Source organism: Chlorocebus sabaeus, chromosome 12 (assembly GCF_047675955.1).
Source record: "Chlorocebus sabaeus isolate Y175 chromosome 12, mChlSab1.0.hap1, whole genome shotgun sequence".
Taxonomy (NCBI): Eukaryota; Metazoa; Chordata; class Mammalia; order Primates; family Cercopithecidae; genus Chlorocebus; species Chlorocebus sabaeus.
Window position 1 is genome coordinate 42,453,953 of NC_132915.1, and position 18,228 is coordinate 42,472,180.

General features: G+C 35.5%; 1 protein-coding gene across 18 annotated transcripts in view; it reads right to left on the reverse strand.

Annotated features, from left to right (window-relative positions):
• Positions 1-7,891: 7,891 nt before the first annotated feature.
• The window catches only part of MPDZ (multiple PDZ domain crumbs cell polarity complex component), a 182,703-nt gene continuing 172,366 nt past the window's right edge, over positions 7,892-18,228 (reverse strand). For 10 of the 18 annotated variants that reach the window (XM_037998405.2, XM_007969229.3, XM_037998410.2 and 7 more), the window contains 4 exons: positions 17,103-17,207; positions 16,422-16,534; positions 15,410-15,533; positions 7,892-13,576 (listed from right to left, as the gene is read on the reverse strand). In XM_037998405.2, the coding sequence (XP_037854333.2) occupies positions 13,430-13,576; positions 15,410-15,533; positions 16,422-16,534; positions 17,103-17,207 (489 nt within the window). In that variant the 3' untranslated portion in view covers positions 7,892-13,429. The remainder of the gene's footprint in view (positions 13,577-15,409; positions 15,534-16,421; positions 16,535-17,102; positions 17,208-18,228) is intronic. The other 8 variants (XM_037998417.2, XM_037998415.2, XM_037998411.2 and 5 more) reach the window with 1 other exon arrangement.

Below are 18,228 nucleotides of genomic sequence, written 5' to 3' on the forward strand. Positions count from 1 at the left end.
CAAGGACAAGGATAAGAAAAATAAAAAATCTAAGTAAAAGAGACGTGAAACATGAAAGAAGTGCCTCTTTGTTTGATTCCAGGTAAGCCTGGTAGTCAAGACCACCATGCTGACCTGCAGATTGCATGGTGAGAGTAAACTCTTTCCCTTCTTGACCCTGCTCAGGGCACATACTGAGAAACAGGGCTCGCCCTCTGACAGTGACCACATAACACTGCCTTGGGGAGGGGGGATCTACTGAACTCTCTTCACAGTATAGAGGAGGAAGATTCTCTCCTTAATAAAACAGTCTGGATCTAGAGAGCCTAACGGTTAGCAAAAACAGTGGTAAAATGGATTCTAAGTTCTCTCCTCAACCACTATACCCTCCATCCCCAATTACTGCCAAATAAATGTCTCCACTTGGGAGTCGGAGACATCTTCTGTATAAGGATTTAAATACCTATATGTGGGAAGCAGAAGCACCATGGTTCGTGCTGCCCTGGCTCTTACAGAACTTTCCAACTGGTAATGAAATGTTTCTCCTCTCACTGCAGCTCCTGCATCAGAAAATTTCCCTCCACGTCACCAAAGCCATCCAAGTCCTCCAATGCCCGCACTCCCGCTGGGGGACTTACAGGTCACTAGTCCTGTGAGATGGCAGGTTACCCACAGGCAATGGGGTGGGAAAGGGGCACAGTCAGGGCACTATGGGTCAATTGCAAAGGAGCTGGCAACTGGGGATTATCAGTCGAGGAAAATTTGGCACTCAGTCTTCTCCCCAAGGCTCCTTGGTCCTAACAATGGAGGATTGATTCTTCTCCTCCTTCCCACTTGAAGGTTCCCATGTTCTCACTCCTTCCATTTGTTCTCCCTCACCAGCCCTATTCTGATACAGTTTTGAGGAAAACACTCTGTGTAAGGCACCCCTACTTTTTTTCCTAATGTTTTTGCCAGCAGCTACTTTGAGACTTTGCTTAGGTTTCAGTGTGGGCTGGGGAGGTGGGGGAAAAATGGCCCTTTGATAAAGGGAGAGAAAGACAGAGAATATACATGGAAAATAAACATATTTGTACTTCAAAAAAGGATATTTTTTGTTTACTATTATCTACTTATATGATGAATCCAGGTAATGGGATGACTTGTCAAGAAAAGTGGTCAGAGTTAGTGATGAACTGTATTTCTTAGGGGACTATTGTGTGCTTCTGTCCATGACAGGTGAGAAGTATATAAAGTTTCTGGGTCATTGAGTGGTCCTGGGTCAGCCTAACATGCGTGGCAGGCAGAAGTGGTCATTACTGTTTGAAGACAGAGGAAAGGAATGGAGAAGTACAAAATGTGAAAGAAAAAGTGCTGAGGAATGAGCCAGGAGGGGAGGGAAGGTAACTTTAAATCCATTTTTTGAATGTGAAAAATTAGGACAAAACAGAAGTAAAAAGATTTTTAAGGTTAATGGACAAAACAACTAACATTTTGTCAATGAAATGAATGTTTAGACTACTTTTAGTTATATTTTTTGGTTGCCAGACTGTGCTTCTTTGAATATGCTGTACTTATAATTGTGTTACATATAAATTATGGCTTAATCACTGATCATGCCTTTATGAAAACTAGCCTTCGATTTCAACTTTACAATATAAATGGAATACGTATGAAGGATTTGGAAAGGGCCCAGAAGAAAGCAGAAGCAATTGAGAAGTTGATGAGTAAGCCACGGGTAGAAAGGGCTTCATGATCAGGGAAGTCATGTTCAGCTATGGAAGATGGAAGACTAGGGCATTGGGAAAACCGACTTCTTAGAACTCTCCACCCGCTTAGCTCCCCGTAGACTTTGGCTTCTTCTTTTGTCAAGGAAGGGTTGAAAACATGAAGTTTAGATAACATTTGGGAAATTCTGAGAATGCCTGTGGTGCTTCGGTCTCTCTAGTAAAACAACGGGTTGGAATTTAAGGCTTCCCCTTCCCCTGGTTCTTCCATCAAGTTGCCTCTTCCTACTTACCTTTGCCTTACTTTCTCAGCTTAGCCTCAGGCCATGGGCTTTCTGTCTACTCATCTTAACTGAGGTAACTAATGCTGTGATTCTTCTTGAGTAAATGCCATCACTGCCACTTCCTCCTTATTTTTATCCAATGCAAAGACTACATCCTTTCATTTCGAGGAATTTAGCTTTTATCTGTTTCTCCAAGAGATGCAAGGAATCATTCTACAGTCCGGAGCAAGAGTGAAGATAATCACATAAAGAACATGGGAACTGGAAGGGAACTGCTATGACAGTGTGAATAACATACAAATACCTTTGGTACAGGGAGAGAGTAGTTTGGTGGAGGGGGAGAAGGAGAAATAGGGGAAGATACTACCAAGGATGTCCCTATAGCTACTGGGATTGTAATCAATTATCTGTTTCTAGAAAACAATCTGTCTACAGTGTTCATGCAGGATACAGGTAAAAAAAAAATCTCAAACCAAAGATTACCCTGGTTATCAACTCAGAAATAAAATTCATTGTTGTCCTATGTGTTGTTTTTGGTTTATATTTACTTTGATTATACTTCAAGTCAAATCTATACTAGAGAAATATTTAGATATTGGGCCAACTTAATAATTTAATTCAGAAAACCCATTTCATTTGGAGTATCTAAAATTTGGCATTACTTCACATCTCCATCTCTAGCCATCTGTTATGATGTCTCTCAAGGGACTTTAAGATGGCTCATAAAGGACAGAGGAAATATTCTTTCTCCTTGCATGACACTACATGGTACCACTGGACTAAACTATGTTGATTATCACTAATATTACCTAAGGAAAAAGTCAAGTAGATAAACAAAGTCTAAGTACTAATTTATATGAAGAGTTTTTGTTTGTCCAATAAATGCTGCACCCAGTTTGTAAAGTGGATTTGATTAAATAAGATATACATCATATAATATTTTCTTTTTTATAACACAGAGTATCTTGAGATTAGTTGTGATTGATGGAGAAGAATTCACATTCTAGAAAAGTTAAGATCATATTGCTTGCATCCACTTAGATACCATGCAGTCTCATGGATACCAGTCACCGGATCAGAGTTTTGGTAATGTCTGCAGAAAGCAACAGCAGTTGCTTCATACACTGGAGACCTTGAACATTTTTTTTCCCCTGGCTTCCTTAGTGTGTGAAAAATATCCGTAACTTACCACCATTCTCCGTCCCATTTTCCCAAACCCAAAAATTAAAAAAAAAAAAAAAAAAATCAGAAAGAAATGAGAGATAGAAGATGCAAACTAGCATTGGCCCGCATTTGCATTCTTCTTGGTTTCTCTTTTTAATTGTCCAAGTCCGTCCCAAAATGATTCTTTCATTTACTTATAATTATTAACTCATATTTGTTTAGCAGACAGTTATGAAGCTTAGTCAATGTATGCAATATGTAAGATTTTACAAATTCTGGCTTTTGTCAAAATTAGAATTATAAAATTGCCCTTTTGTTTTCCACTAGACTCTGAGGATGTCCACATTTAACTTTCACATCGAACGACAGAAATCGCATCAAAATAGACTGGAGGCTAATGGTCTTTCCCTTTCCTTTCAACGAACTTTTCTTATTTCCCTGCCTTCTTCCTTCCTTCCTTCATCCCTGCTTCCCACTTCTGAGCAAAACTCTGGTGTTAACATTGTTTCCAGGATAGTAACAGAGTTCATAATGTAAATACAACAATACACTGGAACCATCTGTTACAAAATGGATATGTCCAAGACACAATGATGATAACAATGGCAGAAAGTTTATGCTAGGGGTGGGTAAGGGTTTGTTCTTTAATGGATCTATTTTGATTAAAAAATATATATATATACACACACATATATATTTGCAAAATTTAAAATTATATGCCACCTCATATTTTTAGGAAATTGTGGGATATATGTTATCATTAACAACGTAACATATCACCAGAAAGGTTTCATTTCCAGGGCTACATAACAGGAAGTAGAATGCATGTTTAGACAGTATCTTGTCAATATGGTAACTTTTAACCTAAATGTGTAGTTAAGCTAATATACAATAACAATGATCAATGTTTATATAGCACTTTAAAGACTTTCACATCCTTTATATATTTTGACTTTCAAAACCCTGGGAAGGAAGATATTATCCTCATGAATAAATAGATTTAGAGAAACAAAATTTCAAACTGGGGACTCTAATCCCATTTTTCCCCTTCAAAATTTTTTGAGCAACCAGAGTTTCTAATCTGTCTAGTATTCAGAATTCCTATATGTAAAGTTCTGTTAACTTTTTCCAGTAACTTTTCTTTTTCATTTGAAAGTTGAAACATAGATAAGCCTCCTATGTATCATGGGAAGTACAGCACATCAAAAAATATGGTCCATGGTTCATAAAGGAAAAGTTACCAATGATTTTCACACTTCAGAACTTCCCATCACAATTTCGACATGGACACATATATCTTAGCATAGCAAATGATAACTTCCACACAGGTGGCTCCGCACATATATTCTTTTGGATCTCAATTCCTTAATGTTTCAAAGTGATTCTTGGCCCTTCACTGTCTTCCAATATTTGAAATGTATAATTTTTAAAATAAATATTCATAAAACACTTTACTAGCAAGTGGAGATCGAGACTGGTTTAGAAACTTAACTCATCCAGTGTGCAAACCTAAAAATTAGGCTTATGTGTACCAGTTGTCTGCTGTCCAGTTCAGAGAGGCACCACCCTTGCATGACACCCAAAGGAAAGCATGCTACAGTATCTTAAATAGAAGCTCTATTTTCCCAGCCCTAACCCAAATCTTAGACAGTATGAACTTTCAGAGCCAGGTCTTTGTAGAGCATGAGGCTTATTTTATGGTCACATGTGATCATCCCTTGGCAGAAGTCCTCTTTAGAAGCAAATTTCCTTTACTTGACTGCTTAAAATAATGTAAAAACCATTAGAGGTATATACAATTTCCACCTTACATTTCTCCAATTTATTTAGTATCAACCATTTGAGAAATAATAACCAATATGAATGAAAACAAGCATTTTGCCAACAGTATGATCTCACCAACTTCCTTCTAGAATGCTGTTTAGTCTACCAAGCTAAGTTCTTCTTTTTCCCTCCTTTTGAAGAGGAATTGTACATAAAAAGGGAATTAAAGTGGAATCTACTTATCCTAATTAACACAGATGACTGGAGAGGAGGGATTATATGAGTGATGGATATTTTGCATTTTCCCATTATCTTGTAAACTATATACTTGGCTTATTATACAAGTGCTGGGGCTTTAATTGATAACACCTCTCACTAGGTTTAAATATCTCCCATCCAAAACATCTCTTATTTAAAATGTTAAGGAGTGGAACATTGACTTCACTGATCAATGAGACCTTGCCGTTCTCAATTCTCCTAGAATCATTTTTGTTTTTAGCTTCCTTTTCTGGCAGAAATTATGAGGAAATCTCTAGGATAAGAAAGTAAGAAGGCACTTTATAAGATTATTTTGAAGGTCGGGATACAAATTCATAGTAGTGTTAGTACACTCTTTGAGATGGCCCCCACAATTCCACTATATGTATCACCACAGCTCTTAAGTTACACTGACTTTTGTAATCCTAACAATATTTCTAGCATTTATCAGGTGCTATTGTAAGCAACCACCTCATCTCATTTGACACTAAGAGTGCTGTGAGGAAAGATGTTATTATTCCCATTTTGCCAACAAAGCAGGCAGAGGCTCACAGAAGTCAGCTGCCTGCTAACCAGGAGCCCAGCCAGGTTATGAAGTCAGGGCCCCGAGCTCTGGAGGCCCAGGCCCTTCACATTACATTTCAGAGAAATCTGGAGTTCCTTCCATATACGACATTTATCAGCTATGATTTACATTAAATGCAAGAGCAAGACAGGTAAAGTGAAGGATAAAACATTGATAACTTTGTTATATGAATAACTGTAATGTACAGAAAGGAAAAGCTTTAGAAAAAATTAACTACTGTAAACCGAAAAAATGAAATTCTAAGGTCTCCCAAACATCTGAATGGACTCCTCCTCTCAGCCAAGAGCTTTCCAGAGTTAACCTGAATAATGAGTTCAGGCCATGATGAGAAGGGGGAGCCAGACATGCCTTATTATACTCTCCTCCCTTTTGGAATTACTGATAGAACACACTAGGTCTGATAACAAACATTTACAATCTATTCTCTCTGAAGCCTGCTACCTAGAAACTTCATCTTTAAGAGAAAACCCTGGCCTACACAACCCCTTATCATAACCTAGACATGCCTTTCTGTTAATAACTCTTTCTACCAGTGTCTAATGACAAAATCTTTGAATTTGCCTATGGACTTGGAAGCTCCAGCTTCCAGCTGTCCCACCTTTCCAGACCAAAGCAACATACATCTTACATGTATTCATTTGTATGTCATGTCTCCCTAAAATGTATAAAACCAAACTGTATCTTGACCCCCTTGGGCACATGTTCTCAGGGTCTCCTGAGGGCTATGTCATGAGCCATGGTCACTCATATTTGGCTCAGAATAAATCTCAAATATTTTACAGAGGTTGACTCTTTTCATCAACACCACTGAACAGAAGCAATAATAAGCAGACACTTACAAATAAATGTGGCTTACAACGATTACAAATGTAAATTTTAAATGTGAAACTTTTCTCACAGTACTTTGGGAGGCAAAGGCAGGTGGACTGCTTGAGCCCAGGAGGAGTTCGAGACCAGCCTGGGCAAATGGTGAAACCCTGTCTCTACCAAAAAAAAAAAAAAAAAGCAAAAGTTAGCCTGGTATGGTGGCTTGCACCTGTAGTCCTAGTTAGCTACTCGGGAGGCTGAGGTGCGAGAACTGCATGGGAGGTGGAGGTTGCAGTGAGCCATGATCGCACCACTACACTTCAGCCTGAGTGAGAATGCGAGACCCTGTCTCAAAAACAAAAACAAATATACATTTTCTTTATTAACCCTAGGATTAAACAGTAAAAGATAAGGAAACTACATGCTCTTTAGGCTAAAAATAAACCACTTGTTCTTAAAAACTAACTAGCATCCTTTATTATAAACATCTGACACCCGCTCTCCTATTTTGATGTAAAGTAATCATAGTTTACTGGTCCTTTATTTTTAAAAAAATGGACGTAATAAATACATGTGTAATTATAAGAAATATAATAGGAATGTGTGACAAATATTAGAAATAGGATTTTAAAAATCATTCTGAAGCTAACAGCAGTAGTTGCTGGTTGTACTTTTAATTGCATATGTATCCAAATGCAACAAAATGAAGTTCATGGGAATACATTCCTTAAGTGAAGAGAACTCACAGTAAGGTTTTTAAAGCTCAGTCACGTTACTGAAATATCTGTAGCAAAATATCTATATTTTTAACTAAAGCAAAGTAATTTCTAGAGAAGTTACTTCTTAAAGAATTGAACAAGTTTATAAATATCTCAGCAATGATTAACCAATCCAATTTATACCTAAAGAAAACAAATCAACTTATTTAGAATTCCACTAGTAAATTATTCTCTTTAATTCACGTGCAACATGTATAAATACAAACTTACACTTAAGTACTTCCTTGCTAGTTTGAGAACAATCTTTTTCTAATGGGAATGACAGACATATATTCTGATATTCACAGAAAGAACAAATCCAACAGTAATAATAACTTGTTTTAAAAATAAGTATTCAATTGTTTCATTTAACTTATAGAATTTGATTTCTTTCCACTAAAAAATAAGTATGTTAGGCTTTCTGTGGATTGTGTTGCCTTACTCAAACTTTTCTGGAGCCAGCGAATGAACATATTTCATACTCAGTTGAGAGATTTTTATCAGTACACTTAAAGGCAGCAGGGTGCGTAATTAGGTATGCCTGCCATCTGCATAGCCCTCCAGGTGCAAAAGGCATTAGCTTTATTTAATATTACCACAACATTAATTTTACTCCATTAATTTATGTCATTTGTCCTTCATTTCAAACTCAGATTGCCAAAACTAAAGCATTGGGCACGACGACCCAATTCTGATTTTAGTGAAAGTCTTATAAAAAAATCTTAAGCAACCTCCCTAGCTAAGAATATACTTAAGAACAGGAATTGACTGGCTAGCTTTCACATCTTAAAAAAAGGAGTCCTATAAACAAAATGTTCTTGATTTTAGTATTAATATTTTAGAGTTTTTTCCAGAGAGGAAGAACATCATAAGATCATGATTTTAGGTGGCAATGACAAGGCACTAGGAAATATTGAATCACATCATTAGAAAGGTATGAAAATACCATTCAGTTCCTTTAAGCCCAGAAAAGAGTTTCCATGGAGTTTCTGACACTATTCTAACATTTGTGATTCTCCCTTTCTAACAGAAAGCAGGGTGCAGACCTACAGTTTTGACTCTTGGTGGACAACAGTATCTTGGTAAAATTTTGTTCCTTTGCTTTATGAACTTTTGCTTAGAGTTATTATGGCAAATGATACTGGTTTTCCATTGAAAGTAATGAGATACTATTTCTTTTGAGCAAATTTAACTTAAAAAAATCAGTTTCCTTTAAAGAAAAATGTTTAGTAATTCATAGTACAGTTATACAAAAATATGGGAAACATCATGAAGGTTGTATATAAAACTGAAACTTTGGAAAGTTTTGTGTAAGTTGATTTGCATCCAACTTCCAAAGAACAAGACATGATTACACAAAAATAAAAATTGAAGGTTATTTAAAGAAAGTACTGAACTTATATGACTCTATGTCTTATAAGTACAACTGCGCCAATCATTTCTTAAAAGCTTATTCTGTGCAAGGTATTAGTACTTCACATGCAGTTATCTCATTTAATTTTCCAAAACAAGATAAATCTTTAAAGTTTTGCTGAATGGAATAAAGTACATTTAGGTGAATGAAGTTCAGTGTAGTGGAACCGTGAATGCCAAATATTTTAAGATAGACTCAGGTCAAAAATTGTAATTTCCAGTACATCGATAAGAAAATATGTAAGAAGAAAAATTATGTTTTCCGAGGATAACTGTGTGTGTTTCTGTAAATATGAATGTAAAGAGGAGGAGGGTGGGGGAGAAAGGATCACAAAATACTCAACACTTGACATAACTTTCCAAAAAGTGACTAAAGTTAAGTGAACAAGTTGAAGTTTCCTCCTAGAAGCAGCCTAAGGCAGTCTTTTGATGGTGCTATCCTTTTGGAAATTTCATATAACTTCAGGGAGACAGTTCTGAGATCCTTACCATACATTTGCCTCCTGCTTGACAGAATGCCTTTTAAGGGCCTATTATTGAACTTTCAGTACTTGGCTGACAATAAAAATTCTTACATAGATAATATCATTTTTTTTTCTAAATTACATTGAAATGAATATGGAATACTTGTATTTTGAGGAAAAGGAAATTTCAATGCCAAGCATATAAAAATCGCCTTAAGAACATTTGCTTTCCCGTGTTCATGCTCTTAGAACTTTTCTTGACACCAACTTTTACCTCTTACGGTATTGGAGGCCAATCCTGCCTTACAAATAACTCTCTTTAGAAAAGCACAAAGTTAAACATGAATTCCTAGTAGTCAAAGTTGAGAAACATCTTTGTGCAAATCAAATGCATTCCAGAATATCTGTCACTGACATGAAACAACACACCAGGGCCGCTGAAAGCAAGTGATGATAGTTTTGACATTCCGACACCTAGACAAAAAATAATAAATAAATAAATAAATAAATAAATAAATAAATAAATAAATAAAAGTCTATTTATTACTTGTCTCCCTGAACACATCTTTTCAACCTCTCTATTTACTCTGGGATCTCAAGAGGGGCACCAAATCATTGTATGGCATTCTCAGACACTCAAGTAGCTGACCAAATCTAAGGCAGTTTAGTATTGTATATCTCAGAGCAGGGAAGAGCTCCTTTTGCTTCTTCATATCTATCAGAATCTGCTTTGTCAAGATTCATAAAATGGAAAAAAAAACCCCTCTCCTCCTTTGTCTAATCTTTCACAGATTTTAATTTTTTTATGCTTCTAACTCCATCACTGTCCTATCAATTCTGATTTGCTACATTACTTTGCTATTCCTGCTGCTAATATAGATGTGTGTGTGTGTGTATATATGTGTGTGTGTGTATATATATATATGAAATACTTTATTACTGTTATTATTATCCTTTTGGAGTGGTATGAAGAATACCAGAAATCTGTGATATTTCCAGTTTGATTTAATCAAACATAATTATATTTATGGAACCTATTATGGGCAATCCACTGTTTTGGGTGGTACGTTGGCACTAACATTGTAATATTCAAGTCTTTACTTAAACTCTTTGTTCAAGCACTTTCTTCTTTCACCACAGACAACTACTGTATTTCCAGAAAGAAATAATATAGCAAGCATAAGGCTTCGTTACTTATCCCCAGTACTTATGAATCTATATTTTTTCCTCTCAAACTTTACTTTCCTTCCTCCCTCCCTCCTTCCAGTTTCTCTTTAATGTGCTTTGTCTTTGTTAATTAATAGCTACTCATAGAGTTTCTCCTGTTAGCCAGACATAATCACAGTAGCTCAGCACACATAAACTTTTTTTTTTTTTTTTGAGACAAAGTTTTATTCTCAACGCCCACTGGAGTACAATGGTGTGATCTTGGCTCACTGCAACTGCTGCCTCTCAGGCTCAAGTGATTCTCCTGCCTCAGCCTTCCGAGTAGCTGTCTGGTTAATTATTATTATTATTATTTTTGTACTTTTTGTAGCGATGGGGTTTTACCATGTTGCTCAGACTGGTCTCAAAATCCTGAGCTCAAGGATCAGCTCACCTCGGCCTCTTGAAGTGCTGGAATTGCAAGTATGAGCCACCACGTGCAACCAACATTTAAGATACTCTATCAGTTTCCCAGTGCTTAAACAAAGTATCACAAACTGTGGCTTAAAACAACAGAAATTTATTTTCTCACAGTATGGAGGCCAGAAGCCTGAAATCAAGGTGCCAATAAGGCCAACTTCCTTCTGAAGGCCCTAGGTAAAAAACATGCCTTGTCTCTTCCAGCTTTTGAGGGCCCCCTAGGTATTCCTTAGCTTGTTTGTCTGTTTGGTTTTATTTTGCCTCCATCTTCATGGGGCCTTCTTCCCTATGTCTGTGCCTTCACAATGCCTACTTAAATGGAAATCACAGTCATAGGATAGAGCACATCCTAAACCAGCATGAACTTAACTCACTACATCTGCAAAAACCCCATTTCCAAAGGTCACGTTCTGAGGTTTCAGATGGACATGAATCATGGGGAGACACTATTTAACCTGGGCTGTTCTTGTTGGGAGCACTTAGACATATTATGAAACTTGAAGGGGTTGGTTGGCTTTCTCCCATACAGTCTGGTAGGGAGCATCCTCTATAAAAATTACTTGCTAGCTCAAACTCAGATGGGAGGTTAGTTCATGTTCCAGCAGCCTACCATGAAATAATGGCATCTTTCATTATGGAGAGCCACTAAATGATGGCTAAGAAGGTAGATGTGTCACTGGGACACTAAAATGAGTTTTGTTACATTGGGCACCTAAATTTACAATGATTGGTTAACAACTTTTGAGTTGTTGCAATATGTAGTTTCTTCTATTCATTTTGTGTAAGAATCACTGAATTCTCATATTTTAGAACTAAGTAGAACCTTTGTGATAAAATAATCTATCATTTTACAGATAAGATGAATGAGAGGGAAATGCATGTTTGTTAGCTAATTTGGTACAAAACTAGTAGAGCAAATTTCCCCTCATTCCTTGCTCAGTGTTCAAGTTGGACTTGTCATGTTTATTAATGCAAATAATTTTGATTATGATTTTGTCCATCTGAATACACTTGAATAGTTCTTGACTACACTGAAGAGCAACTTACAATATTACTGCATTAACAGCATCTGAGAAAAACATATACAGGCAGGATACTTCTCTTTCTACAATGTCATCTTCCTCTAATCTATGAGGAGTCTATGAATCTTTAGTGCTAGAAAAAATTGTGGAGGTAAAAAATATTAAGCTTTCCATAATGATATTGTCCAAAGTTCCTTTAGCTGTAACTATGGACACCATATGTGCAGTTAGACATGATAAAAACCAATTTTAAGTTGTAAATCTTGAACAGTATATAACAAAGCTTTTCCACAGTAAAAAGAACAAAAAAAATGCTTGCTGCTGCTTTATTTGTGCATCACTGAAAATTCTTATTTATTCACTTTAATTCTGCATTTACACAAAAATGCTGTAATAAAATATCTGTACACTACTTCTGTTACAAATATAGATAATATTTAAAGTGACTTTATATATTCTAATGTAGGAGTTTCACGCTCTAAAATGGGAATGAACACATGATAATTCCTCACCAGTTGTCTCAATAAACAGCTCCATCTGTTTCCCTTAGTCTTAAACTATTGTATTATAAGATGTTAATATAAGGCAATGAAATGAAGTTATGTTAATCGCCTTAATTTTTCTATCAATTTACTAATGGCAAACAACCAAAATAATTACTAACACATTGTTTTCTATCATTAAGATTAATATGAATTGAAAACCAATTGCACAGCACACTAACACATTTTTAATGTTGCATCAGTTGTTAAAACCAGCACTAAAGATTCTGGGACCCTTCTATGTTCCTCTATGATTAGCAGCATAGTTGCTTTCTAGAAAAACCATAGTCAACATGGGGTGGCATCATCATTTACTTATAGCCACATGAAAATATTTTATAAAAGGTCAAAAATAAAAATGAAAATTGAGATGTGCATTAAATATAATTTCTTTATAAAATTTAGGGACATTGCTTCATATATTTGCTATTTACTCAATTATAGAAACCAATTTTAGCAGGAAAAATACATATGCATGTAAGAGGTGGGGAGATGCAATGTTTTTATTATACTGTGTTGAAAATTTTAAAATACTGACAGTATTTTTAAAGATTTTCAATAGAAAACTTTTTTTTCTTTTTTTAGTTTGGGGTGGGGAGAGGAGGTAGACTGCCAAATTGAGGCATTTTTTTAAAACTCCCCAAGACTTTCTTCTTTATTTTATATTTTCATTTTTCATCCTAATTTACTGAATCCATTTTTTTTTTGGTTAGCTTTAGAATTATCTTTCTTTATACTAACTAGATTAGCATGTAATAATTCTTGCCCATGTGACTATAAAACATTAGATATATTCACAAATAAAACCAGATTCACCTACACAAATATTCCTTCTCTTTGACTTTAAGTTCACAAAATGCAAGAAGAAAAGAAAAATGATGCGAGGTTGTCAGTAAGGAAAGCATTTCTATATGAGAAAAACAAACTTAAGTGTTATTTCCCCCCTATAGTTTTGAAGACCCGCTGAACACGGCATAAAAGAAGTCAGGACCAGCCCATTCTCCTCACAGTAGGAGGTGAGCTAGGGGTGGGGTTGGATCAATTCTGGCAGCCAATTCAAGACAGAACCATCAAAGTGACAGTGCCTTTTGTCCGTTTAAGGATGGCAACAGCTTCTTCATGGGTGACTCCTTCTAGACTCTGCCCATTGACAGCAATGATCTGATCGCCCCTTTTCAGACGTCCATCTTCAGAGGCTGCTCCCTGCAAATTATAAGGTAGACTTGTTTATTTCTCAAAAAATGCTGCCTTGCAGCTCACAACAGAAAAAGATCTCAACAGGAATGTAAATTGCTCTGCATGTACACACACATTGCTCCCAGTGCTCCATGGGTGCTCTAAGCCATTAAGCAATGATGAACATAGACAAAGAAGGTCTTTCTCCTAAATGGTTTTAGCATTGAGATACCAATTTGAGAGAGAATTTAGCAGTCAACGGATTAGTTGGATGGGTTTTTGGCTGTTCAGCACAGCAGTTGGTGGGAACACAAATTAATAAAGAATATTTGGGAATTTGCCTAGTAGGAATGATTCAATAGAATCCAGGATTTTCTATCCTGTAAAGAAGACCTACAGAAAGAAGGTAAATGAGTAGGTAGGAACAAAAATAGTTTTACAGGACAATGGCTTGAGGGATGACAAAATCCAAAGGTCTGAAAAGCACAAAGCCACCTGAACGTTCACTACGGCAGGATAAGGCACAAGTTCTAAATTTAAAACCCACTGCTATTTCTATTTCTTTTTGTGGTTTTGAAAAAACTATGCAAGCTGTCTTAGTTCTTACTTCCCAAGGGTAGAGAGATTCTTCATATTCCTTATGGACCCTAAATGATTAAGATTAAATACAGACATTGTTGTTTGAAAAAGAACCCCATCTTAAAGCATGCTTATAGAAGACAATTATACAATTAAATATAAAATTAAAGATATGGAAAAGTTAATGAGGAATCCATAATGATGAAATTCTTAAAATATGTTCTAACTAGCATGCCTTAAATAAATTGTTCCTAGGCTGAGGAAAAGGACTGTGGACTCTTCTATTCACTAGCAAATGCTGTTTGTATTTTTGGACATACCAATAGCTTTTTAAAAAATCTTATAAATTAAGCCTATAGCTAGCTTGTTGTAGGTAACAGCACTTTAAATTGGCTTAAAAAAAAAAAAACCTTTTCCAAAATAATAAAATGAAACATCCATAAGGGACCATACCACTAATCCAAAGGCCCTATATCAAATTTTTAAACAGGTTTGACTAAGTTTTGTTTCTTTTTACACTGTAAAATTTTGAGATTCTAAATTTTTCCCTGCAGGAATCTTGTCCAATTTTGTAGCTCCTGAAAAACGACTTAACATATTAACAATAATTATACGGGTTTAAATTATTTTAATAGCTTTACCAGTATTGCAGTATCTTTACTCTTATTCTAAACCTTCTTAAGATAGAATAGGTATAATTATAACTAGACAATCTTGTTAACTGAATCCCTTGATTGCAAATCACTGACTTATCATAGATGATAGGGTTGCTGGATACTCCCTAAATTTTTTTCAGTAGTTATTTTTGTTTTAGTCAATGAAATTAAACTTATAAAATAAATGCTTATTAATTTTCATGTGTACTTTATGTACTTCTCTATAACTATTTTATATTTCACAACAACAAAAAAATGCAAACAGAAATATCAGTGCTCTATAGCATACACATTTAAAATGTTCCATTTTCAAAAGACAATCATGTGCAGTTTGTGTTCAAAGAAAAAAAAATAGGCTTTACTAACCAAAGTTCATTAATATTTTTATGTATATTGTTAAGAGTTTCCATGGAGTTTCAATTTGAACCTATTTTCCTTTAAATATAATGAAACCTCAAATTGGACAAAAATATTTAATGACCTGTTCCTGTAGGGAGTTTTGAAAAGAAATGATCAACTGTTAACCATTTGGCATTACCTCAGGCCATAAACTAATAAGCCAGCTGCTGACCACTATTAATGAATGTTTAGGGGAAAAGAGGGTGGTTAAAATGTGCAAGCTTACCTTTGCAAACACTGTTTTAACATAAATGGGTAAGTCTCCATGAGGGCTGCCATATCCTCCAACTATACTGAAGCCTAAGCCATCTGGTCCTCGCTCTAGTGTAATAGACTTACATTGAGGAGGTCTACGGTGAAGGAAAGGAAAAACAAGATTTAAATTAAAAAAACCCTATATCTATATATATGTTATGAATTATCTGACATCCACCTAGAGCTAGCATAATTCTCTTTGTCACTGACAAGGAGTATATTATGGGTATTTTTGAGATGCTTAAATTGTCAGTGCACGCTGTGCTTGGTATTTTAAATTTATATAATCTAATGAAATCCTACTTAACACCCAAATTCTATTACTCATTTACAGTTCCCTTAAACTAACATATTCATGGCATGTTCTCATTGTACAGAGAAGCTCATTCTTTTTCCAGTTTATTTAAAATGAGAGGGCTAAAGTTCAGGGGACAATAATAGAATAAGTCGTAAACATCAGTATACCCAAGCTCAGAGAGAAAAATCATTTATAAGCAATGGAAAAGCTGCATCAAATTATTTAAATTTTCTAATGTGCCTCTCTCTGTTTTCCAATGCTTTTTTATCCAATTGTTGTTACTTAATACCGTGAATTTTTTCAATCCAAAGTATAATATGTTAAATGAATAGGCAGTGCTGGAAATTTTAAAATGATAGATTTGACTTGCTCCACATTACATGAAGTGGTAACATCAAGATTAAAATATCCTCCGCCCCAAAATCAGAGCTGAAACCATGGGAAGGGTAGTAGCATGCATAGCTATCTAGCTAGTTATCTATTTCTCTACTTATCTTTGATCAGTTAAATCCATGTCATAATTATTTAAGTTTAGAAGCACCTGATATGTGTAATTCATACTTCATATATCCTATCATTTTACCTGTACATAATTCCTAGAAACACGGGACAGAGAATGCAACTGTCAGGAAGACTTGAATCATAAGTAAAAAATGATAACACTAGTCATCATGTATGAACGCACCCTAAATCATCCTGAAATATACTGCTTGACGTCAGCCCAGTGAAAGAAAGACTGGAACTTGCAGGCTCCTGCTGATGACCTGTGACCACACTCACATCTCCTCCAGCAACCACCTGCACACAGGAGAAGGATAAACAGAAAAAACACATGTTCCTGGGGCTAAGGAAAGTAATTTTTCTTCAAAAAGAGCACTTAGATTAAAATATACATTTTATTGTCCATTTAATCATTTCTGTTAACATAAAATACAACCAAAGAGAATGAAATTTCACAAGGTCCAGAGGCCTCTTAACTGTCCTGACAGTAAACACATTCTTCTAATTCTATTCTACAAAGTTTTTTTGACATTTTTAAAATGTGGTCTCATATATAATTATTTTTTAAAGATCTTTAGAATACAAGCCACTTGCTAGCACTACTTAAAACTCTAGCAAATAATCATGTACTGCTAAGGCCTGGATTTTTTTCCCCTTAAAGTATAAAACAATCAATGCATCTGAGTAAAATGTTACAAAATATGTTTCATATGCACTTTCTTGGAACTCTTAATCATTTACATTCAAGAGAAATATTAAATAAAATAATAGCAAAATATTTAATCATTTTTACTGCTTTAACATCAAAGTTCATGTGTCTTCAAGCTACCTATATTCTGAATTATGCTTGGGATAAAAATCTTACCTGCATTTCAATGGAGCCAGATGCATTTTTCAGTAGGTTAACTGCTTGGGTGTGAGTCATGCCCTCAGTGGATGTGCCACAGATAGTGACAATCCTATCCCCAACCTGCAAGGGAGAGAAAGAAACGGCCATCTGCTAAAGCAGCTATGGAGAGTGGGTCTTTGAGACCTGAGTATTCATTTCCTTCTCCACCTTGCACATGACATATATACTGCTACCAGCCACTGAAATATAACTAAGGAAACCACTAATTCCAAGAAGTCCAATAAGCAGCAACCACAAAAAGAAGCAGTGCATAATGGTTGAGTTCCATAGTGTCCAGGGGAGAGGGAGGGAGAAGGAGAAAGTCACTCTTCCCTGCTCTTCATTTCTCTTGGGTGAGACATTACTTCCTATTAAAAGAAAAAAAAATCACTATCATTTGGAAACTGAAATTTCTCTGGACATTACTATTAAAATCATTAGATGTGACTCTAAGTCAGAGGTTGGCAGACTAAGGCCCAGAGGCCAAATTTGGCCCACTGCCTGTTTTGGTTAATAAAGTTTGGTTGGAAGACAGCCATGCTTATTTGGCTGCTTTCACAGGGCAGAGTTGAGTAGTTGCAACAGAGACTCACAGGTCCCACAAAGCCTAAAATATTCACTATCTGTCCTTCCAGAAGTTTACTGACCCTGTGCTATGTATACAATCAGGTTTTAAGTGTCAGCCATAAATCTGGATATCAAAGGAGGCTGAACCATTCCCAGCCTAAAGACTATTTAAACTAAAATGTGGTTATGTTCTGAGACCTATTTTTTGAGGTATGAAACCATAGAGATTTTTGCTTTAGAGAGACTGAGTTGCCTTAATGGAATATTCATGTAATTTTAGAGCTGGGCAGTTGGCATAAATTCCATCGTAGTGCTCCACAATTTGGATAATCCCTCAGCTTTGAGGCAACTTGCATATTGTTTTATAACATTGTAAGTCATATTTATATTAAACTTCTGCAAAATTATCAGTGAATGCAAATAAGTAATACTTTTCAATTTAACAGAGTTAAATCAGCATTTAAACCAATAAAATATATAAGACAAAAATTTCACTTCATACTGGTGTTCTGAAAATACTTTCTGTTCTCTTTTA